The 25,263-nt window shown below is 41.2% G+C and overlaps 1 protein-coding gene across 8 annotated transcripts in view; it reads right to left on the reverse strand.

The window, feature by feature from the left end:
* Sema5a (semaphorin 5A) overlaps window positions 1-25,263 on the reverse strand; it is a 469,252-nt gene that overhangs the window by 279,193 nt on the left and 164,796 nt on the right. For all 8 annotated transcript variants that reach the window (XM_052743005.1, XM_052743006.1, XM_052742999.1 and 5 more), the window contains one exon: window positions 19,463-19,660. In XM_052743005.1, the coding sequence (XP_052598965.1) occupies window positions 19,463-19,586 (124 nt within the window). In that variant the 5' untranslated portion in view covers window positions 19,587-19,660. The remainder of the gene's footprint in view (window positions 1-19,462; window positions 19,661-25,263) is intronic.

Genomic DNA, 25,263 nt, shown 5'->3' on the forward strand with positions numbered 1-25,263 from the left:
TCTTGAGCAAATTACAAGGCTTGAGCACTCACTGTTGAGATGATGATCTAACCACAGACAGCCTGTCTTCCATCCAGTGAGGAGGTCCATCCCTATGCTTGGGATTGAAATTGCTGTTAAACCAGTGACACATGGACCACAGCCAAACTAGGTTTAACTGATACAATAGCTTCAAAGCCGGAAGACAGTCTGGCCAAGAGTCTATAAACTTTACTACATTAATGAGTTAAAATTTATGTGTTAGTACTTCAATACTGAATTTTTTTTTAGGCTAGAGAAAAAAAAAGATGGACTAACTTTGGAGGGAAATATGAATCTCTTGATATGTAATTAATGTAAAAATCTATATAAGTAAAAGATCAATCTTTCCTATATGACCTTAATATCCTATTAAACATTTGTGATAAAAATGCCAGTATCAACAATGTTAATAAAATAGCAATTTATATTTCATTTTACAATACAGAATTTTACCCTGTTAGTACTTGGGGAACAAGAGAGGAAGGATTTTATTAGAGAGACAAACTGAAGAACATTGCAAATGTCCCTTGAACTTATTTTCCTGAATTTAAAACTCAGTAAAACTCTCTAGGTGGTTAGTTACTTTGATATAATAATGAATATACTATTGTTACCTCTAAAGAAAAAGAGACCAAGAATGCAAACACTGTGAGATTCCCTTTAAAGCAGAAGAACCTTAAATGGCAGAAACATAACTATCATTCTTCCTTCTGCCTAACCCAGAACAATGTGAACATGAATCCTGATGCTTTCCAAAGAACTCACTAGGAAGATGTGAGGACACATAGCCCCTTCCCAAACACTGAAAGACAAAGAGCCACATCAATACTTACTGAACAGTTCTAGTGGAGGAGGTCTATATACTGAATATGGTGCCTGCTGAGTAGTTGATTACTATTTAAATTTAATTTAATTCAAATTTAAAAGAATTAGAGTGACATTAGGTTAAAGATCCATTACGTTAGTTAGCAGCAGTTCTTCCGTCCTCAGCAGTGGAGAACAGCTGCCATGTTTGTCAGTGTGGACCATGAACACTAAGGGATCACAGGGATTCTATTGCCTGGTGCTGTTCTACACCTCTTATTAGTTACTTTTTGTTTATTAGTTACTTTGAATTAGTTACTTCTCAGTATTAGTTGCTTTTCCATTGCTGCGGTCAAACACGACAACCAAAGCAGCTTATAGAAGGAAGAGTTACTTTGGCACAGAGTTGCAGAGGGATAAAAGTCCATCATGGCAGCAGGTAGCAGGGGCAAGCAACTTAGAGTTGACACCTTTTACCATAAACACAATGAAGAGAGAGAAACAGGAGTGAGGAGTTGGGCAAGGCTAGAAACTCCCAAAGTCCACCACTGGGGATGCATGTCCTCCAGCAAGGCTGCACAACAACCCTAAACAGTACCACCAATCAAGGATCAAGTATTCAAAAGCCTGAGCCTACAAGGGACATTCTCATTCAAAAACCCTACACGACCCTGTTTAAAATCCAGGAATTGGAAGCTATGAAAGTCTACCTACCAAAAATGTGCTCTTCAAAGCAAAGAAAGAATCGCCTGCTATCACTACTAAAGATCACCACTGAAAAACAAAGCAATAAATGTGTATGTATATGTGTGTGTAAATGTATGTGAATATGTGTGCTCATGTGTGTGTGTGTGTGTGTGTGTGTGTGTATGTGTATATGTGTGTGTAAGTGTGTTTTACAACTATTTTGATGAGTGTCTAGCTTGATTACCCATTTTTGTGGTATTAGTGAAGAACAAATATTTTTAAGAGTATTGCAATCAAATTTATAAAATTTGTTTGTATGGGCTTTTTAAAAATTAAGCTAAGAAATCTTGCCTATCCCAAAATTTGGAATGATTCTATTATGTTTTACCCAGTTCTATAATTTTAGTTCTTTAAATCTACACTCTAAGCCAGTTAGTGGTGGCTCAAGTCTTTAATCCTAGTACTTAGGAGGCAGAGTTAGGAAGATCTCTGTGAGTTCAAGGCCAGTCTGTCCCACAAAGTGAGTTCCAGGACAGCTTGGGTTACACAGAGAAATCCTGTCTCAAAAACAAAAACAAACAAACAAAAAAATCTACAGTCTATATCAATTAAATTTATACATTGCTTGACTTAGCATTCATAGTCTACTTTCTATAAATATATATAGCATGAATATACATGTATATATGTGTGTGTGTATGTATGCATATGTGTGCTCAATTTTCCAGTATCATGTTGTTAAGAAAATAACATTTATTTTTCTCAGTGAATTGCCAATGAACACCACTGAAAATCAATTGACAACATATCTATGGCTCTATTTCATGTCTCTCTGCTCCATTTCACCATCATCCTGTGGAATCTGTCACACGGTGTGTTGAGTTGATAGAAGTGGAGTGTGGACCCCAACATCATTTTTTTTTAATTTTTTACCCAAAAGCATATCCACTATATTGTGACATCATTACGATTTCACAAAAAAGATTCAACCATGTTGCTCTTTTCTTTCAAAGATATTTATGTCAGGTTGGAACCTACATATTTCCATTGAAGTTTAGCCAGCAGCATTTAATTTCTATAATGAGAGCATAGCAATATTTTATCTGATTTACAACAATCTGTGTATCACAATGCATGGAGTGGGTGTTGCAACCTTAAGTCTTAGCTTGTCCACTGTGTGCTCGCCTCCATGGATTTATGTCTTTTCAGTTTGGTTGGATGCTTTATGACTTCAGTTCATAGCACCTGCACATATCTTCTTAAATTCACACTTTAGATGCCAGCGAAAATGATTTAAGTTGATCTTCTGTTAATGCTTGATATCCTATTACAGAGCAATTGAATTTCTTATGTTTACTGTGTACCCTGGAATTATGAAAAGCTCTTTTGCTTCAAGAGGTTTTGAAAAATGTCAATTAGGATATTCCATATAGTAAATCTTTTCAAACAAATCTTAGCTTTCATGTTTCCTTCCTAATCTATTTTCACTTACTTAATTTTCCACGATTGTATATTGGTTGATGGTAAAAGAAAACACCACTACCAAAGAGGGAGCTCTGTTGGGGAAAAGCATCCATTCCACCAAATCTGTGCATCATGCCAGATTCTGAGAGATTTTAGGTGCCTTTCCAACCATAAAGGCAGCATTTCTGATCCTTGGTTTTACTATGTAGGTGTTGAGAATTTTACGTTTTTCACTGGCAAAGATGAATTTTACTATCACTTTAGTTAAATAAGGCATTATTTGCATTAATTTGATTATCAAACATAAATCTTTGAAATACTGCCCATCTTTGTGTTTAGGGAACAAAACCAACTTGGGAAGGTATATCATCCTTTTTATAAATCACTGGGTTCAGTGGTTTAAATGATACTGGATTTTTGTGTCTAAGCCGATGGGAGATTCTGGTCTGTGGTTTTACAACTTGGGCTAACTTCTCCGGCTTTAACATCAAGCCAGCACCATCTGCTTACTGATCTGTCCCTCTCTTCTCTCTTGAAGATTATGTAGAATTAATGAGTTTTTCATTTAATTTCTAGTAAAATCCACGATGTAAGTCATGTGAGTTTGAAGTTAGGTCAATATTTTTTATGATATTAAAGCTGTATCCAGGCCTCTATCATTCAGCTATATCCCTTGCTCTATTTTTGCATTTTACTTCAGGACATGGTCTTACATACACACACTGGCCTTGTATTTGCTCCTAGCAAAGGGCTTGAACTTAAGATCCTTCTGCTTCAACCTTCTAACTTCTTGGAGAATTCTGAACTATTAGTTTGATTCTTTTAATACATACAGAGTTAGGATCACTATGCTGTATAGGATGAGCTCAAACCCCCAGGGTTAAGTGGTCCCCCTCCCTTAGCCACCAAGTAGTGAGACTGCAGATGTCTTTAGTGAAACTGACAGACTGCATCTTACGAAGAAGTGTTCACTTTTCCCTAAGCTGTCAAATAGTGGAAAGACAGGTCTTGCTTACCACTTTTTATCAATGGCCATTAGGGCTCTGTCTTGGTGCCTTCTGGTCATTCCTAATTTTAAATTACATGTCTCTTCCATTTTCTCTCATCAGTTTGGTAAGAAATTTGTTGATTTTTCAGGTTTTATCCAAGAAGTGTTTAAGTTCCTATCTCTCTCATTCATTCATTCATTCTCTCTCTCTCTCTCTCTCTCTCTCTCTCTCTCTCTCTCTCTCTCTCTCTCGTTATACTTATCTGATTTATACTGTTATATTTGGGGTCTGTGTATATGCTGTGTGTGTATGTGTGTGAGGGTGATATGTGAATATATGTGCATGCATGTGCATATTAGTGTAAGTATAGACCTGTAAGGAGGTCAGAGGACTACCTCAGGTATCAGTCCTTGCCTCCTACCTTATTTGCAACAGGGTGTCTCATTTTGTTGTTCACTGCTTTGTGTTCCAGGCTGGGTGTCTCGAGAGCTTCCAGAGATTCCCTTGTTTCTGCCTCCCTTCTCACACCAGGAGACTTGGGTGACAGCTTTGAGTTGTCATGACCTGCTTTACATGAGTTTTGGGATTTGAACTTGGGTATTTACATGACAAGCTCTTTACCCACCAAGTCAGCTCTCCAGCCCTTGCTTTTCTTCTTTAATTTCTTCAGTTTACCTGAGTTTAATTTGCCTTTTAAAATATCTTCATTCGGGAACCTAAAATCATTCATAGAAGCAACAAATGAAGTTGCAGACCACAGATTTAGACAAATGATGTTCCTACTGTTTTTCAGATGGGAACAATTCAGATTTTCCCTTGAAGTTGTTCTGAGCTGTGGGTTATTTAGAATCATATGTGTTGTGGGATATTAGTACACTGTGTGAAGATATATTGCTGTGATTGGTTTAATAATGAGTTGAACATCCAATAGCTAGGCAGGAAGTATAGGCAGGACTTCCAGGCAGAAGAAGAAGTAGGAGGAGATAACTGAGGCAGGGGGGAGAGTCCAAGAGACAAAGAGAGGAAGCAGGAGGTGTAAGATGGAAGAGAGGTAACACCACATGACAGAACACAGATTAATATAAATGAGTTAATTTAGGTTTTAAGAGCTAATTAGGAACAAGCCTAAGCTAAAGGCCATGCTTTCATAATTAATAAGAAATCTCCATGTCATTACTTGGGATGCTGGCTGATAGGACAGAAAAAGACTCGTTACATAAATTGGTTAACTGCAAAAGTGATTTTCACGAGCTTCTCTGTAGCTGAGTTTAATTTGACTCTAACATGGTCCAAACACCATGCATGGTTTTCACCCATGTGTTGTTCAATCACTCTCTCATGTCCTGCCAACAGCTCACTTTCATTTTTCTCCTCCTGAGTAATCCCACTCACACCATGTTGTCTGCCCACTGTCCATGGTCTACGTAGCTCAGTTTCTAACATTGTCTGTTTTTCTGTTTGTTCACCATGCACTAAGGTTAAGTCAGTCCCCACTCCCCACCTCACCCAGACGGTAAAGTCCCCTACATCAGTTTCCAGCTCCAAAAATCTATTTACCAGATCTTGAACAAACAAGAGGAATATGTTATGGAATTTGTCTGACAATCTTCCCTCAATTTCTCAAATATTAGTTAGTATAATTAAAAATTCTGCCACATACCCACACATAAATGGAACTCACACGTTCATATTCTACTGTGGGATGGTCTGTATGTCAAATGTGTTGCTGATTGGTCAATAAATAAATCACTGATTGGCCCGTGGCCAGGCAGGAAGTATAGGCGGGACAAGGAGGAGAATAGAGCTGGGAAGTGGAAGGCTGAGTCAGGAGACACTGCCAGCCGCCATCAGGATAAGGAAGATGTAAAGTACCGGTAAGCCACAAGCCACGTGGCAAGGTATAGATTAATAGAAATGGATTAATTTAAGCTGTAAGAACAGTTAGCAAGAAGCCTGCCACGGCCATACAGTTTGAAATCAATATAAGTCTCTGTGTTTATTTGATCGGGTTTAAGCGGCTTGGGACTGGCGGGTGAGAGAGATTTGTCCTGACTTTGGGCCAGGCAGGAAAACTCTAGCTACAATATTCTCTTCATTTTACATTTGTGTTCTCAAAGCTTATAATTTGGGTTTTGGGTTGAAATTTGACCCATGTATATAGTCTCTAAGAATTTGTTTCTTTGCTATGAAGTGGAGGACTAATTATTCACATGCTTGATTGTTGTAGGTATGTTCTTTTTAAATCATAGAACTTATGCTTAGGAATGAAGAAATAAAATAATTCAAATGAGTTTTAAATTTAAATTAATAATATATTATTCTAGGCCTTTTAAAAATTCAGATAAGTATTTAAATAAAACTTGACCTGTGCATGTAATGATTTTATATTTTTCCTTTAACCATGAAATGAGAAATCTCTAACATATCTTTGTATTTTAGGGTGATTAACATTGAAACACACATTTAAAAAAATCATTAAGTCAAATCAAATTCTCCAGTTTCTCTTCCTCAACATCAGTGATGGATTCTTAATTTAGTGAATCTCACAGAGTTTTTAAAACTACTTACACTTAAGTGAGTGAGTTATATGGCTCCATGTGAGATCAATGCTTTCTGTTTTGTTTGTTTTTTGGGTTTTTTTTGTTTGTTTGTTTTTCGAGAAAGGGTTTCTCTGTGTAGCTTTGCACCTGTCCTCGAACTCACTTGGTAGCCCAGGCTGGCCTCAAAATCACAGAGATCCACCTGCCTCTGCCTCCCGAGTGCTGGGATTAAAGGCTTGAGCCATCACCACCCAGCATTGCTTTCTGGTTTTAATGATAGGTGTATAAATGTGTTATATCTTTGCTGCTTTTCACAAATAGACAAATAGATACAATCTAATTTCATCCACTCAATAAACCACAAACCTTACGCTGCCATCTTGCTTTTGTTTTGGTGGGGTTTTTTATCTGTTTGGTTTTGTAAGTATAAATTATCAAAGGGAACTCTTTTGTCACTTGCACAAATTCACACTCTGACTAAGGCACAGAATATAATTCTAAAACCTTCCCTCTTAAGAGTGTTTTTTTTCACCACTCCTCAAGAGCAGGTTAAAAATGACATTAAGTGCCCAGACCAACCTCTTGAGATTTCTTGTTTTATATATACCAATTTTAGTACAATATTGCTTGTTAAAGAGCAGTAGGCCACAGCCGTACAGTGGTGGTGCATGCCTTTAATCCCAGCACTTGGGAGGCAGAGGCAGGTGGATCTCTGTGAGTTCAAGGCCAGCCTGGGCTACAGACTGAGTTCCAGGACAGGCACCAAAGCTACACAGAGAAACCCTGTCTCAAACCAACCCCCACTCAAAAAAAAAGAAAGAAAGAGCAGTAGGCCAGTACATTCATGGGACATTCACAAATAAAAATGGCCTGACCATGGACAACAAGATTATTTGAAAGATATTCATCTGCAGTAGAGTTGCACCATGTAGGTCAACCTACTCCAGGCTTAGAGACTTCAGTTCCCTTTAGTTCTCATCAGTCAGGCAATCCTCCTCTGCTTCCTGTTATCTCATGCTGAAATCCACGAGTTTTGTTTTGTTTTGTTTTTGCATGGCTGAAATGTGTCCCAGTTATGCTTCTTCATCATATTTGCTGCCTCATCTCTCCAAAATCTATCCTCTGATTGGTCCAGGGTCTACTCACCCCAACTCTTCTCATGTATCTCTACAGCCTTTTCCCTAGATCCCTCAACATCTTGAATTGAACTTATCAAATATTGGGCTCTGAAACTCCTCATCAGTACTTCTACTGAAATCTTCACCTCATTCAACATTCTGTGACTCAAACAGAAAAGGCTGGAGTCAGTCCTGCCCAACTGCTTCTCTTACAGCACACGTACACACACACACACACACACACACACACACACACACACACACACACACACACTGAATGCCAGTACTTTTGATTCTGTCTCCCAAACAAACACTATCACTGCTCCTAGGCTGCCCACTGATATCCTTCTGAAAGCCAACACCATCTCCAGTTAAGATTAATCACCACCACCCAACTAGTCTCCCTGCTCTGCATCAATCCATCTGCCTGCAGTCCAGTCCATCTTTAGTATAGCAGACCAAGTGATCCTTTGAAATCTCAAATATGACATCATTACATTACCCAGACTCTTCCATGTAATGTCAATCTTTTTTTTTTTGCAATTTCATGATTTTTTTTTTATTAGTAACAGAACAAAGAAAATTAAAACCAAAGACACTTTACAAATATGTTCCTGGAAATACCAGATACGCTGGTCCTAGAAAAGCAGGGAAGTTTCAGCCATTGACTGTGGATGCTTTCTGATTACATGCTTTGTCTTTTAGCTGGTGGAACTGAGGGAAGTTTGTACATTCCCGAGGATTTATCTCATAATCATAAAGATGTCAGGTCACATCCAGAGGAAGGCAGTGGATGACTTTTTAAAAATAAAAACCAAAATAGTGAGTGATCCCAATCTACAGATTTGGAACTTGTAAGCCCACCTCTGTCTCTGCTAGTGTTTTCTAGAAGCTGTGACTGACATGGGAGCTGTGGAGTCTGGGATCAGTCTGCTGCTGGAAGCTTGCAGGCTGTGGCCCTCTGTCCTCTTCAGCTTACGTTGGTGTCCTACATCATTCACAAATATCAACAGGAACCCAGAAGGTAAGGAGCTTAAGCCATGGCCAATACCCTGATCAGTTTCCAGAGCAGAACAAAAAAAAGGGGGGGGCAACAATATGCTGTGTCTTGTATAAAAAATAAAAGGAATAAAAAGAGGCGTGCCCAAAGGTTTATAACATAAAGAAATGGTTAATGTTTAAGGAGAGGAAAATGCTCATCACACTATGTATTTTTTAAATATGTACAATAACTACCTGTCAGTTTTAAAGAATGAATATACAGAAGACAAGATCAAATGGGAGCTGAGAGGCAAAGGCAAACCATCTGATATAGCTAGTTACCATGGTGACGGCTGCAAACTCCTCCTTTTAACCCATCACTGCTTTACATTCTCTCTCTCGGTTCCACAAGGGAGTCCACTCAATATCAGCTTATTATTGGCTGTCTCCCTAATAGAGCAGAAAGTCAGTGTGGGCCAGGATTTATCTCTACATTGCTGACTGGGGTAACCCCAGTGGCTAAAACAATTTCCAGGACATAACATATACTCACTAAATATTGATTGAATTATTAATGAAATGGACCTCTGCTTTTATCTTCAAACAAGCAGAAGCTAAAATGCTCCCTGTGCTAAAACCAGAGCATTGAGTGGAACAAAAATCAAAGCTACAAACAAGAATGATAATCATTAATCACCTTCTGATGGCCACTAGAAGCACTCGTCCAGGACACTCTGTGCACTGGGGTCTTGCTTCATTGATTTTAGCTAACAGGCTTTGGAGTCTATATAACAGGCTGTCCAGAAGTACTTCCAAGGTGGGCATGGTCAAATATCAACACAAATCCTTGGTGAGCCTGAGATGGGAAGGATCCGTCCATTTGGTTCTGGAGCACACATCATCATTATGAATGTCATCATGAGCTAGTCAATGCTCTTGGTTATGAGTGGGGAAAATTCCTCCCTGGAAGAGGGAACTGAGATTAGAAACAAGAAACTTAATGTTTCCAAAGCCTTGAGTCTACTCCTTGGTTCTCCTTCATTCCATATTGAGAGAGACCAAAGAAAACGAGAGTATAAGTCTTGATTAAATTAGAACCATGCTAGTAAGATTCAGTAGCTAGTCCTTTCCTTATCCCTCTGGTAACACAGACTTTTCAGCACTGTGCCGTGCACACTGGAATAAAGCTCTGCCTCTCAATTGTAAACACAGCTGCTTATTTTAGTCAGCTATTATAAGAAGAATGACAGGATCCAAGAAAAGTACTACCTAATTAAAACTTCCTCTCATTTATCCCCACCTCTTCCCTCACGCAGAGCAGGAAGGCTGTTTTTAATCCTTACTATAAGAAACAAACAAACTGCCCACTTGATGCTTAGAAAGAACGTAATATGCTTAAACATAAATAAAATGCAATGGTGTGTCCAAGTTGAGGAAGCTGTTTTTAATCAGAGTCCTGAGGATAGCAATATAAAATCCTCATCCCAGGACATGTCTGATCGTGAGGAACAACTTCACTTACAAAGCAGTCTATTTGAAGTCATAAAATAATCTAAACATTATCCTAGTGGTAGAAAGCAACCAAATAGTCTTCAAATTCTGTCTGAAGACAGAATAGAGAAGCTTAGACTTTACAGTTACTCATCAGGGGTCATAAAACGCAGTGACATGAAAATTATCAATAATCTTCAAAACTAAAGACTGAAGGAGCAGTACTTTCATCCAAAGCCTTCATTCACTCATGGTTATGACTCACATGCTGGGGCTGACAAGCCACATACTTTCTAACACTCCATTTCTACCAACAGAACACTAGCGACAAAATTTCAAATCAAAAGTGCTTTCCGTGTAGCTTATGGCGATACCCAGCGGGCAGTACACTGGTAACTTCGTGGCAATATCCAGTGGGCAGTACACTGGTAACTCTGTGGCTCCATTTGCAAGTTGCTTTGTACATTTGACTTTGTGAATTTTCCATCATATCACATGAGGCTTTCAGTATTGCACATGACCACAAAGGACGAAGGCTTTCTTAAGGATCCTTAGTGATTGTGTCCTGCTCTAAGTAAACACTTATGTCCTATACTGACATAAGAGAACAAACAGGCTTTTGAAAACTTAATTTCTACAGATAAAAAAAGTTCCATTTGGGAGAACTATCAACTCTAAGCAGTCTCATGTTTTGTTTTAATTCACTTTATATGAAACTGCCATGTTATACATTTAGAGAGTCAGAATAATATAGCACAAGACAATCTTAAACCTTCAATGCTCCTGCCCCAGCCTCTTGAGCTGTGAGAAATACAAGCATACGCCACTACCCCAAGTGTATAAAATATTAAAGGCATTAAAATTAATTACTGTGATACATTTTAATTAAATAAAATTCCCAATTCCTCATCCTAGGGAATAGAATACCATCATGCATCCCCCAACACACATACTTCTAAGGGCCACTCTGGTAGGCCTGAGACTGGACAGAGATGAATACTAGATGTAATTTCACCACTGGCTTATCAATTTTAAGGCTATGAAGCTTGTGGTACACTATAGGGGTTCTCAAAGTCCTCTGTGTCAACTCCTTTCCTGGCAGTAAGAGCACTGGGTTCTATGAGGCAAGCTGAACCCAGGCAAGGCCTTGACTCCATGTGACCATCCACAGGACTACAGCCTTGTTTTGTTTCAGTATTTTTAATCTTATTGGGTTTTTATTCATTAGTTATTTTCAGTTTTTATTTTGTTTTTGGAAAATAGAGACGAAGAACATGAAGTTGGGTGGGTAGGGAAGGGCTGGGAGGAGTTTGGAAGTGAAAGGAATATGATCAAAATATAATGTATTAAAAAAAAATCTGTAAAAACTCTAGCCACCCAAAACCCAGAGGAAAAAAAAACATAGTGTTGATGGATACATTGGGAGGTGTAAGACATGCACAAAACCATGGGATACTCAACAAGATATAGAAAACACAGAGTCAAGGAAATGTGGAGAAGAGGAAGCCAGGAGACAGACATAAAATCATGTGAGTCAGGGGGCATGGGCTCATGGAAATGTGGAGCCAAGGGACACACATGGACATGGAGTTCAGGGAGCTGGAGAACATATATGTACCTGTGGGACAAACAAAATCATGGGACACACACAGATCCAGAGGACACACATAGATCCAGAGGATGTCCACAGAACAGGGAATGCACATGGAGTCGGGAGACAGACATGGAGCTGGGAACCACAGATGGAGCCAAGGGATGTGAACAGAACCACGGTCACACATGGAACCAGAGTACATGAATGGAACCGGAGAACACACATGGAACCAGGGGACACACAAGGAGCCAGAGATATACATGGAGTCAGAGGACACAGAGGAAAACAGGGCTCATACACAGAGCTGAGGAACATGCATGAACTTACGAGACGCACATGAAAAAGGAAACACAGGGAGCTGGAGGACATGCATGGCGCCCAGCACAACGCAGCCTTCTTCTCATATCTGTTGCCCATACTCCTGTTTGCTAACAGCAAAAAACTTGCTCTCCCCTTGAGGGTAACTGAGGCTGACTGTGTTGTATCTTCTCAAGCCGTAATCAGAAGAGATGGCAGGCCAACCAGGACCAAAAGGCCAGCCAGGACCAGCAGGCAAAGAATCCACGGGGATGTCAAGGCAAGAGTGGGAGGAGGTGGGAAAGTTGGCAGAAATGGTGGTTAATAGGAGCAATGAGAACTGGAGGTTGGTGTCATGGGGAAGAGTAGAAAGTAGCTCTCAAAAGAGGAGGGCCTTTGCCTTCTAGTCACCAAGCATAATGAAGTGCCAGCACATTTAAAAACAGGCTCCATATTTTTCTCATCAAAATCTAACAAAGCAATGCTTCTAACACACGCATAAATATGATGTGAAACAATGACATGACTAAGAAAAATACAGGATCCATGAAAAAATAATCACCTCTGCTGTGGTACAGGAATAAAAGTCCAAGTTTGAAAACACTTGACCACTTAAGGCCCCATGTTTAGATAAGGTGCCACTCACTAGCTTGGTCCCAGTAATGACCGGAGCTGGAAAAGATAACCCCCCTTATTGCCCTTTCCAAGCTCTCAGGACTAAGTATTACTAATCCTCTATGAAGCATCCATAAGCTTTTCCATAAATTCTGAAATAATTCTTAGACTAATCAATACACTTGCAAGTAGGAGGAAATTCTACAAGGTCACGAAAGAGTTAAAAATAAAGATTGCAGGGACCTGGAAGTGGAAATCAATAGTGCCCTGCCTGGTTCTGCAGGCAGAAGCAATCTTGGGCATTAATACTAAATGCTTCCAACAAAGACCCTGATGAAATGCCCCAAATCAGTCACGATTTTAAGGCCTAAAACTCTACAGCGTATGGAATGACTCACTCATCAGTGGTCTTTCTTCCTCCATAATGGTAAATTGCTTGCTGTAAGTCCAATTCAATCAGTGGCGCACGCTCTCTACATAGCCAGCATGCTGGGTAAACTTTAATCAATAAACAAACAAAAACAGCATAAGGTACAATTGCCTCAAGTAGACTTGAAACATTTAAGGCTAATTCCAATGATGGTTATGGGACTCAGTGAGCATGCTAAGAAACAGGCTGCTTGAAGGGTCACTATTTTTCCCACTTATTGGAACAGATGTTTAGGGAAATGACAAGCACATCAGTGTGAATGGGATGTTGGCAATGGGTCAGGGTATTTTAGTCACCACTGAACACTCATGGATAAATCTTCCAGAGCATGCAGCCAAGGAGGCAGCCTTCAAACCCAGCAAGCCATTGGGTTGTGTGAAGCAAAGGCCTCAACGAGAGAGGAGGAGCGGCAAGTACTTCACCGAGGCTGGGAAACAAGACTGTGTCAGAGTCTTCAGTCTGTCCAGGTACTTCCAATCAAGACACTGACAAAATGTGCTTGATAACATGAAGGTGTTGCATATGATCGGCATGATTCACTTCACTAACAGCCTCTTAGGCAGAATGTTGCCAAAGTACAACACAAAATCATGACTTTTAAAAGAATTAAAGGTGGAAATCAAGATTTTAAATAAGGCTATCCTATTCCTACATTTCTCCCTTGCCAGTGTTTTAGGATAATTTCTCAAACTTTTGTGCACAATTGGGTCCTCCATTTCAAAAATGTATTCATGTGATAAAGTGGTGACCAGCCGTCAGCTCCAGCATAAGCTATTCTCAAAGCATCCACAGGGAATCTTTTACGTGTTTTACAAGCAGTCTTGTTCAAAGCATCACATACTTCCGAGAGCCCCCAGTCTCTTGGGCATCACCTGTCCACTCGCCAGGAACTCGTACCCCACCTCAACCCACTTTCTGTCCTGCATCCTGGGTGCCTGAGCCCTTCCCTTCAGTTTGGCTCACTGGAGGTGGAATCTGCTTCCTACCAGAGAACCTCTCACCTGTTCCCAGGACCCCACCCACTCCTCCAGCTCAATGGCTTGGCCACACTGACTCTCTCCCCCTCTCTTTTCTTTCTTTAGCCTCTTCCTTCACCAGGCTTCTTCCCATATTCACTAAAAGGATTATTCAACAATGCTCTTTTCAAAGCTATTTCCTGTCTTCCTGTCCCTGCACAGCTAACATATTTCTCTCTTTGGATCCCCACATTTATCTTTACATGAAATGTGTTTTACTTTCTCCTCCTACACAGCCCCGGTTAAGCAACACACTAAGGACTGTGTTGGGGCCACACAAAACCATCCCCCTGAGCCTTAAACAAAGGCACCTGCAGATGTGGCACAGTTTGAAATTGCTTTTGCAGATGAACTGTTTGAGACCAGGTGATAACTGGATTTGGGCTCTCCCTAATACAAAGTGACACGATACAACAAGAGAAGACAGAGAATTACATAGGGAGACTGTAGAGAGGGTGTAGTCCAGGAGACTGGACAAAGCAGCTGCAAACCAAGGCACGCGGAGGACTGCTGCTGACCATGAGAAACAAAGTCTTCTCTAGAGTCATCAGAGAGAGCACGGCCTCATTCACATTGTCACAGGGGACTGCTGGATAGTATAAGTGTACATTGTGAGAGAAGACATCTGGAAATTACTCAGTTGGTGGTCATTTTGCAACAGCCCTAGGAAAGCAATACCCAGATAAACCACCACTATGAGAACTGCTGGAATGCAGCTCAACTGCTTGGCTTTTCAAATGCACAAATGATCAACACAAAAAGACCCAGGACAACCAGAGCAAGGTGACTCCTTTGCCTTCTGGCCCATACTGAACTTGAACACTGCATTATCAGACTTTCATGGCCAACACTGTTTTTAAAAGAATCCCTCACTGAGATTTAGAGTATCTTGTTCTCAGCTAGATCCTTCCTTCTGGGGCTCACAGGCTTCTCAGTCCACAGGTATTATGTCCCTCACATCAGCTTCCCTTGTTCACCATATTTGGAGTAAAGATCAAAGATCCTAGATATCAACAAAGCTTCCTAGTCTCTCGGGTTCTCTATCCATTATATCATCAACTATAGCTCGCTCCACTTTCTAGAACCACCCCTACTTCTGATTTCCTATATTTGTGTTACCATCTAGACCCCAGTTTCTCATTCTTGCTGCCTTTGATCACAGCAGCAGCCCCAGAATGAACTTGCCTGATGACCACAACATTTCCTTCCTCCCAATGGAGGTTAATCTTCAGATATCTTGCCATGCCATGCACATCTAAGCCCTCACTATCTATGGTAGCCTTAGCCACTTCCTCTCCTTCCCTTCCACCTAGATAAAGGACATTGTGACTCATTCTGTACCATGTTTGCTAGGACCTGTGATGCACCTTCACTTCAGCACTTAATACTTGCTCACTTCCTTTCTTTGGAATATCTTCCCCTTCTTGAGGTGCATAAACTCCTGGCAGCCATCTGGGACTCAGCTCTGCCATGAGTTTTTCCTAAAAACCTTCCAGAAATGTTTCTGGGGATGTGACCACCTGACTTCCATGTTTCTCCCCTGTATTCCCTGCACATGATGCAGACACATAACAGAGAGTTATGGGAAGGTCTTTTGGTTCCTAGAGACTGGACCTTGGCCTCTGTTGAACCAAAATTTAGCATGGATGTTGTTGGCAACAGGCAGTCATTAAATGTTAGTTACATGTTCACCCAAAACTAAAAATAGGCAACTTAGAGTTGGGGAAGTAACCCAGTGATGGACTGATCGCCTAGCCCAGGGGAAAAGATCATTTACAATACTCTGAGATGTCATTTGTGAACTGTGGGGTGGGCTCAAATTGCAAACCCTAACAGCATACTCTGCTGGCAAGGGTGCAGGGAACAGATCCTCAGGCAATGATACCTTCATCAGGCAGAATCTGAAATGTGCAGTCAAACCACCCAGGCACTTTTAATCTTTAACCTAGGATTCCTAGTTCTTGGAAAATCTTCCAATGCATCTCTCAGTGAAGGATTTTTGATAAGACTAGAGCACATCATGGTAGAGAGCTGCACCACAAGAACACTGGTGTAAATGTGCACATTCTGGTACCAGAGTTTACTCTGTTATGCCAAAGTGTACACACACCACCTTTTATGAAAGATCACTAGCTTTGATTATGTCTATATGTATATGCATCTTTGTTTGAGGTATGAAAGAACAATAAACCATGAAGTATAAGTAAGGCTTTATGTAAATGTAGAGCAGGAACCCAAAAGATAGATTTCTATGAACAACTCTCACTCCATCGATTTTATTTTAATTCTATAAAAATCAAAAGCAAAATCTAGGAACTAAAATAAACCAAGTTTGGGTTGTTGGCATAACTATAAAAAATGAGATGACTTTCCAGGACTTTACAGTGGTAATTTGGCTTTAATTCTTCAGTGGACTACATACCCTGAAGACCAAAGAAAAGAAGAAAAATTTATCTTGAAAGGTTTTCAATGACTCCCAGTAGGGGTTGTGTAGAGCTGCTACTGAGGAAATGTTGCAGTGGTGGGGCATGCACTGTAATGATGGAGTGGGAGGTTCATGCACTGTGATGATGGAGTGGGAGGTTCATGCACTATGATGATGGAGTGGGAGGACATGCACTGTAATGATGGAGTGGGAGGACATGCACTGTGATGATGGAGTGGGAGGACATGCACTGTGATGATGGAGTGGGAGGTCATGCACTGTGATGATGGAGTGGGAGGTCATGCACTGTGATGATGGAGTGGGAGGACAAGCACTGTAATGATGGGGTGGGAGGACATGCACTGTGATGATGGAGTGGGAGGACATGCACTGTGATGATGGAGTGGTGGGGCATGCACTGTGATGATGGAGTGGGAGGACATGCACTGTAATGTTGCAGTGATGGGACATGCACTGTGATGATGGAGTGGGAGGACATGCACTGTGATGATGGAGTGGGAGGACATGCACTGTAATGATGGAGTGGGAGGACATGCACTGTGATGATGGAGTGGGAGGACATGCACTGTGATGATGGAGTGGGAGGACATGCACTGTGATGATGGAGTGGGAGGACATGCACTGTAATGTTGCAGTGGGAGGACATGCACTGTGATGATGGAGTGGGAGGACATGCACTGTAATGATGGAGTGGGAGGACATGCACTGTAATGTTGCAGTGGTGGGACATGCACTGTGATGATGGAGTGGGAGGACATGCACTGTAATGATGGAGTGGGAGGACATGCACAGTGATGATGGAGTGGGAGGACATGCACTGTAATGATGGAGTGGGAGGACATGTACTGTAGTGTTGCAGTGGGAGGACATGCACTGTGATGATGGGGTGGGAGGACATGCACTGTAATGATGGGGTGGGAGGACATGCACTGTAATTAAGAGCGATGGGTCATGTAGTGATGGAGTAGTGAGGCATGCACTATGTGACAGGAAAAGAAATGAGTGTTTCCCTTCAGAGGCACAAAGATCTGTGCACAGGAGGAGGAAACAGAGGATAAAGTGGCAGAGGTTATGGCCCTGGAGCCTAGAGATGACCTGGACATAGCAGGAGTTCATAGGGTTTATTTTCATACGTGTTTTCCTTAGTGCTGTTCACACAAGAGCCCTAACTGCTAGTGCTCCAAGCAGCCAGGAAGCACCATTCCCAGAGTGATATGAGGAAGTAGGTAAGAGAATAGCATCATCTTTGATCTAAGAGACTGAAAGTTATCACTGACCTCAGGACCCAACTTCAAGATGCTCTCCTATGCTGAAAGGGCATCATTCTAACATCTACAGCGTCAAAAAAGTAGCAAAGAATTAAAATCTATCCATTGTATTAAAATTCACATATTGATATCAAGATGATCAATAGAGAAAAGAAAACATAACTTATCAGATCCCCTGGAATGACAAATGGATGAACAGGTAGATGTCAGGAAACCCATTAAATGGAGTGAAAACAAAACAGGACAAAAGCTGGCCTTGGTCGGGGAGCTCGGCTTAGCTTTCCTCTCCCAGCTGCACTGCAGGGGTGTTCAGAGAGCAGGCAAAGGGAAGTGGTTTATATGGAACTGTTCTAAGTATGAGATGAAGAAAAGATGATAAAGTAAGAAGAGCTCAGGCTTGCTCCCATGAGCCAGTGGCTGTAAATAACTGCCCACTGCCCACTGGACACTCTGCCTCACAGTGAGAGTCCACAGAAGTCAAAAGGATGTGAGTGGAGATCTCATCAGGACTCATGTCAACCTGGGAATTATGGGTTATAACGGACACAGGAAAACTCGAATGATACAATCAGGATTCAGTGAGCAGATGCCACACTGGGCGAGTGATTCCATTTCTTTAAAAGATGTTTTCTTCATGAGAAATAAAAAAGTGTAGTAAAAGATTTAAAGACATTCAAGAATTACCCAATAAAGCTGTACTGTTTGGATTTCAGGTAGATCCTTGTTTGACCCTACAGAATTCACACCCTCATGAGACCATGCCCTTCATGGTGTTAGTAAAAATTTTATTTTGGAGATTTTCCATGTCTGATAGAACAATAATATCATGAAGTTCTTTTCATTAACAGCTACAGACTGAACTATCATAGATATTATACGACATCCTGAATTTGGATAAACATAATTTGATAAATGTGGGACAAATCAGGGGTAGGTATTTAAATGAGAAAGATATAGAATGTAAATTGATGAATCTGGGACTCAGATTGTTTATATTTCATATCGACATAAGAAGTCTGTGATACAAAGCTTCAAACCTAAAGAAAAGCTGTTGAAATGAGTTAATAAAATTCAATGTCTGATTTGGGCTGATAATAGAGGCATGCTGAGGACAGAGGCATAGTTTTTATTGTGTTTTGTTTTCCTCACTGTGGATTGTTCAAGTGTCCAGGCTGTAAAGATCTTACATAACTTTGGTAGAGAATAGAAGAACGAAAGTGCCTATCAACGACGAACTACTACACTGAGAAGACACTTCGGACAATAACAGATTCTACCACATTGTGCTACTAGATGAGGACCACAGGGCTTGTCATGGCAAGACCCTGGCTTCTTCAGAAAATACCTAGAAAAAAAATTTCCTGTCTTACTCCTGTTTACTGCAGTGCTGATGCCATACTTTCAGCCTCTGAGTTGAATGTCTGGGAGCCCTACAGCACCTGTTAAATGATGATGGGACAATAACACAGTTTCCTTCCATAGCAACCCCATCGGGGATCCGCCATGAGCAAGTACTACTTCTAGACCTGAGATTCTTATGGGGAAGAATCTTTATTTTTGTCTTCATTTAAACAATTACTAGGTGAAGTCACAGAACAAAAAGGAACACCCATCTTCTATTATCTTGCACTAAATGTGGGATTTGAATTTACATTGTGGTCTTACTTCTTTCACTTTATGTCTTACAGCCTTATTCCTTACCTTTGTAGGAGACAACAGGATGCTCAGCTCTCTGGCACTGGGCAGGTTCCTGGAACTCAGGGCGGGCAAGTCTCCACACTCCCAGGCTTGAGAACAGCCATGCAAGGATGCAGGCTCCCTTCATGGTGGGCAAGGGGTCTCTGACTCTGGGAACGTGTCTTCGACGAAGCTCACCTTCTCCTCATGGGTGAAAAGTACCTACAACACACAAGAGAATGGTCCTGTGAACATAAGCTCATGTTTTATTTCCTGGTGGATAGCGTGTTGTAAAAGTCCTATTCACTAACTTTTAAGTTTGTAGTGTGTGAAGACAAGGAATGTCAGAGAACATAAACAGCTTATGTTTGATAGTAAATTATGCTTCAGAGTGTCGTGTGTGTGTGTGTGTGTGTGTGTGTGTGTGTGTGTGTGTGTGTGTATGCATGTAAGGCTGTGTGTGTGTGTAAGGGTGTGGGTGTATATGGGTGAGTGTATGTGTATAGTATAGATGTGTGTGTATTGATCTATTATAATTATATATATATATATATATATGTATGTGTGCACATGTGTAGTACAGATTGTGCAATATTGGTGTGGATGTGTGTGTATGGGTATGGATGTGTACATACTGATGGGTTTACTGGTGTATGTATGGGTGTGCGTGGTGAGTGGGTATATGTGTACAGTATAGATATGTGTGTATTAATGTTTCTGTGTGTTTAGTATAGCTTTTGTTTATGGGTATGGATGTGGATGTATATTAGTGTGTATGTTTTTCAGCGTGTGTATGTTTAATGTATGTGTATGGCTGTGGATGTGCGTATATGTATGGATATGTGGATGTGTGAGTATGTATTTGTATATATTTGTGGGGTGTCTGTATGTGGTGTATGTGTATGTCTATGTATTTGTACAGTATAGATTGTGAATATATGAGTATGGAAATGTGTGTGTGGTGTATGCATATGGGTGTGTGTACATATTATAGATCGTACGTGTATGGGTGTGGATGTGTGTGTATGGGTGTATGTGAATAAATGAACTAAATCTGAGACAATCCAAGTTTAAGCTCTCTTCGGTCACACCCCTCTTAGGTAACGATGATTAATCATTGTGATCATTGTTGGGGCTTTCCTTGTAAGTCTGTCTTGGCCTGCTTGTGCAAACAGAGTTGACATGCAGTTACTCCATCACTCTTTATGATCCATAAGACCCCATTTAATAAGGCTACAGCCTTTGCCTTCTACTAACAATCTGATTAGCGTTATGGCTCACAATTCTTGTCAATCTTTCTAATGACAGTAGAAATTTATGGACGATCTATCTACAAAACCTGTGACCAAGTGTGAATCAAACAGAACATAAATTGAGCAATACCAGGTGGAGAGAAGGATGAGGCTAGAAACAGAGACGCTTTCAAGACTATGAACTAAACACACTCTACACTAAGGCAAGCTTGTACAAAGAGCTATAACCCAAGCTCTTAACTTTAAAAGAAGTCAGAGTGCCTTGGGAGTGAAGGGAGGGTGCCCCTGCCATTTAGAGGGTTCAAGGGTAGCCTCACAGAGGAGTCAGATTTGAATTCATTATTGAAGGATAAAGAGGATTTCAAAAGATAGGGATTTCTGGAAAGTCATTCCACACCAAGGGGAGAGGATGAGAAAGCATCTTGAGGAGTGGGTAAACAAGCGAGAGGTAGCAGTAAACATCTGTTCTAGAATGCTTTACTGTACTTGGTACAGACACCAGGTAACACAAAGAGAGCAGAGGAAGAGCTTGGAGTATAGGTTATGGTATGGAAAGTAAATAGTAATAAGGTGTGAGGTCTCTAACTCTGAGGCCACAAACTACTGTAGTTTATTTACACTAGAAGAAATATATAACAAATGGGAAAAATAAAACAATCTAGAGAGGTAATTGCAGAGAGAATAACAGAGGGGTGAACAAGTTGACTTCAAGTTATCACAATTGTTCAGAAAAATAAAAGAAACTGTGGCTTTAGGCTTTGTCCATCATGAGCAAAGAGCAGAGACAAAGGGTAGCTAATGAATATGGTTGGTCAGCATGTCACGGAGTCGAACTTATACCCCTACCCCATCAGGATGGGGCCCTCCACCCTGTGAGTCTGGGCTGCTCCATAGTGGCACTGCTCAGCAAGCCACACAACACAAGTCACAACTTCTAATTACCAAGCCAGGCCCTACAGCATGAGGACCACTTCCTGCCATCCAGAATGCATTCCTCAGAGAATCGAGGAAGCAGATCAGAAGTCCAACTCTCCACACCTGTCTCAGAAGAGACACCAGTTAGGTGGCATGGGGGCTAGAACCCATGAAACCCAGCTTTCCAGCCACAGTTGCTGAGACGAAACCTGAAACACGCTAAGAGCCTTTAGCATATGTCACAAGCACAGAATTATCACCCAGCTGAGCCCTTCCCAAATCCCTGAACACCAATATGTGAAATATATTAAAAATGGCCATTGTTCTTATCTATTGGATTTTGGAAACAGAGACAAATTGACTCAAAGTGATATAAATGACTATCAGGATGTGACTGCTATTCATTTAAATAGGATCCACTGAAGGCCTGGATGAAACTATATATACACGAAACTGTGATATTTGATATTGTGCATGCCAGAATTACGATGCTGAATGAATAGTTTGGGAAATCCTATCCACTCCAGGTCAGGTGATGAGGAAATTAATCAGAAGTAGCATATCCAGCCTGTTGAAATGGTAAGTGGGGCTGATCTTCATTGAGAGGAGGCACATGTTAGACAGGGAGGAGGCCGTGTGAGATGGGTAGACGACTGGATTCTGCCCAGAGACAATCAGCAGGCAGCAAGTAGAGGTTTCCACAGAAAAGGAGGCAGAAGCCACGTATCCAGAAACAAAGAAATCAGCGGACTGAGAGAAGTAGAACAAAGTGCAGCTACCTCTTATGTTAGGTGGCCAAAGAAAATGTGACAAAATAAGATGAGCACTGAAAGACTGAATTTTTAGGCCTGAGAAAGCTATTTGGCAAACGAGCACATGCTGACATGTAGTAGGCAATGCAATGGCATGCTGGGAGGAGCATGTAAGAGTGATCAAGGCTGGTTTCATGGGGGGAATTGGTGACACGGAGAGTGAGCCGCTAGCGAGGCCCCTTCATCCTCCTCAGCACTCTCGCCCCCATCCTTCCATGCACACTACCTTGCCATGTTATGCACACCACAGTAGATGATGCAGCAGAGGGACTTTCATCCACCACCACCCCTTGATTTCAGACTTCCATTCGCCGGCACCAAGAACACTAATTTCTTTTCTTGGAGAAATCACCCAGTTTCTGAGATTATTTTACAGTGAAGGGAAAGAAAAGACTACATCACAGATAATTAAAAACAGTCCATTTTCTGAGAAGGTTGAGTGGAGAAGAGATTATAGATTTAAGAGGGAAAAGGTGAAGGTGGCCCCTGTCTGCCACTCTAGCACTTAGAAATCTTGGCTGGAGGATTATGAGGTCAAAACCAGCATGGGCTGCATAGTGAAATACTGTCAAAAAGGATAAATACATGAAAAAAAGGCAGAAAAGATATCATATGAGAGAAGACTCTAATGGAAAACTATTAGAATAAAAAGGAATTGGTTATTAAAGGGAGGAAAGTTTTCATCTTTAAGAAGCAGTGGGTATTTCTATATTAAATACATACATATTGTATCAAAAGATGTAGAAATAGAAGAATACATCAAGTGGGTAGTATAACCAATGTAACAGTTCCCAAATTTGTAGTCAAATAAAGAGGTATCTCTGAGGGCTAAAGAAGTGATGATGAGAACTTTAAACAGTAGGAAATTTAAAGGAGTTGACCTGGTATTGATAAAATTAACCAGGTAGGAGTGTCTCTCGTTTACTCATTGCTTACTGAATGCCGACCACACACATCACTCCGTGCATGTATGAATACATAGAGGAGCCAAGCAACATAGCATGGAGGAGGCAAGCCTTAGAGCATCAGAAATGCCAATGAGAGCCCTGATACGAGGATGCAGAGCAATGAGATCCACTGAGACTAAGAATCCCAGAGCAGGTAAAAGGTTAGGGTCTGCCGTAATGGAAAAGATTCTAGATGTTCTCACTGAATACAATCCGTAGGTAGAGTAGAGAAGCAAATGAAGGGACTACAAACCAAGGCAGTGGGGAAAGAGCTGCTGGGGAAGAAGAGGTAAAGAGAAGTGTAGGGGCCTGGAAACTAAACGGGTAAGAAAACAGGGAGCCAGAAGCACAGCTGTCCCACAGCTGAGGATCCCTCAAACACAAAACATTGTAATAGATTCGGGCACATAGCTGCTAAGGTTTCCCAAGTTAAAATATTAAAAGTATGTTTTTCCCATTAGAGGACAGACTAAAAGCCCACTGTGAAACAGCTTATCTTCACTTTTCCTCCTGGGCATGAGACTAAAGCCATAAAATGTCATCAACGAGTGGATCTTGAAATAGACATGACTGAGCAGGTATTCCCTGGGAATCTGCTAGCCACACAGACCAGGGAAGTAGGTAGACTAACTGAAGATCTTCACCACTCAAAAGCCAACCCCCAAGTCACACACATCTAGCTCTGTAGCAGACCACTCGCTGTGCCCCCTCCCTGTCTGCCCTGTCTCTAGCATAGCACACAGATCTTCTCCTCCAATTTTCCCTTCCCCCATTCATCCCTTTATTCTAGCCTCCATCTCCAGTCGGCATTCCCTGGGCACCCTCTGCTTACCCAGGCCAGAAAAGCAGGTAGGATAACCACAGATATCTACCTCTTTCTCCCTTCCGCCAAATCCAACCCCTCAGACGCATGCACAGCTCTGTAACAGAATACAAGCTTTGGCATTTCCACCCTGTCTGCCCCCATCTCCAGGGGACCACATAGATCTTCTTCCTCAATCCTTCTCCCCACTCATCCCTTTGTCTCAGACCCCAATTCTAGCAGGCTTTCCATGGGAAACCTCTAGCTAACCCTGCCAGAAAGCAAGTAGGCCCATGAAACAGGTAGGTGAGTTTCAGGTCTTCACTCTCCCTCAGTACCTCCATATCCAATCCCTTAGTGCCTTCACCAGCACTGTAGCAGACTATGTGATGTGGCCTCTCCTCTCTCTCTGACCCTATATCCAGGGGACTAAGCAGATCCTAGTGGAACACCCTGCTTCCTTCCATCCTGTGAACCCTCTTCTAGCCCATTCCCATTCTTATATATCAGCTCCCAATATGCAGAAAAACATTGTCCCCCGAACACTTAGGACACACACCTAGCAGAATCCCAGAAGCATTCCATGCCAGGTAACACACAACCACCATATCTTCCCAAGAACCAGAGTGGGCAATAGAAACCAAGGAACAAAACATCCACTCGACAAAGAAAAGAGCAGATATCAGCAAGTAGAAATACAATCATCCCAAACTCAGACACCTAGACACCAGTGTGTAAGCACAACCCATAATATCCAGGAGAACATGTCTCCACTAGAGCCCAGCAACTCAACTACAATAGGTTCTTAGAAAGACAACAGAGCAGAAGCACAAGACAAGGACCTTAAAATATCCGTTATGAACATGATAGAGGTCCTTCAACGGGAAATGAATTAATTTGTTAAAGAAATCTTTGAAAACACAAACAAAACATGGAAGAAATGAATAAAATAGTTCAAAATCTGCAAGTAGGAATGAGTCAATAAAGAAAACCTAAATTGACAGAAATCTGGCAATGAAAAATCTAGAAACTTGAACAGGAAGCTCAGAGGCAAACCTCACCAGCGGACTACAAGAGATGGAAGAGGGAACCTCAG

This window comes from Peromyscus californicus, unplaced genomic scaffold (assembly GCF_007827085.1).
Source record: "Peromyscus californicus insignis strain IS unplaced genomic scaffold, ASM782708v3 Scaffold_18__1_contigs__length_77618521, whole genome shotgun sequence".
NCBI classification, from domain to species: Eukaryota; Metazoa; Chordata; class Mammalia; order Rodentia; family Cricetidae; genus Peromyscus; species Peromyscus californicus.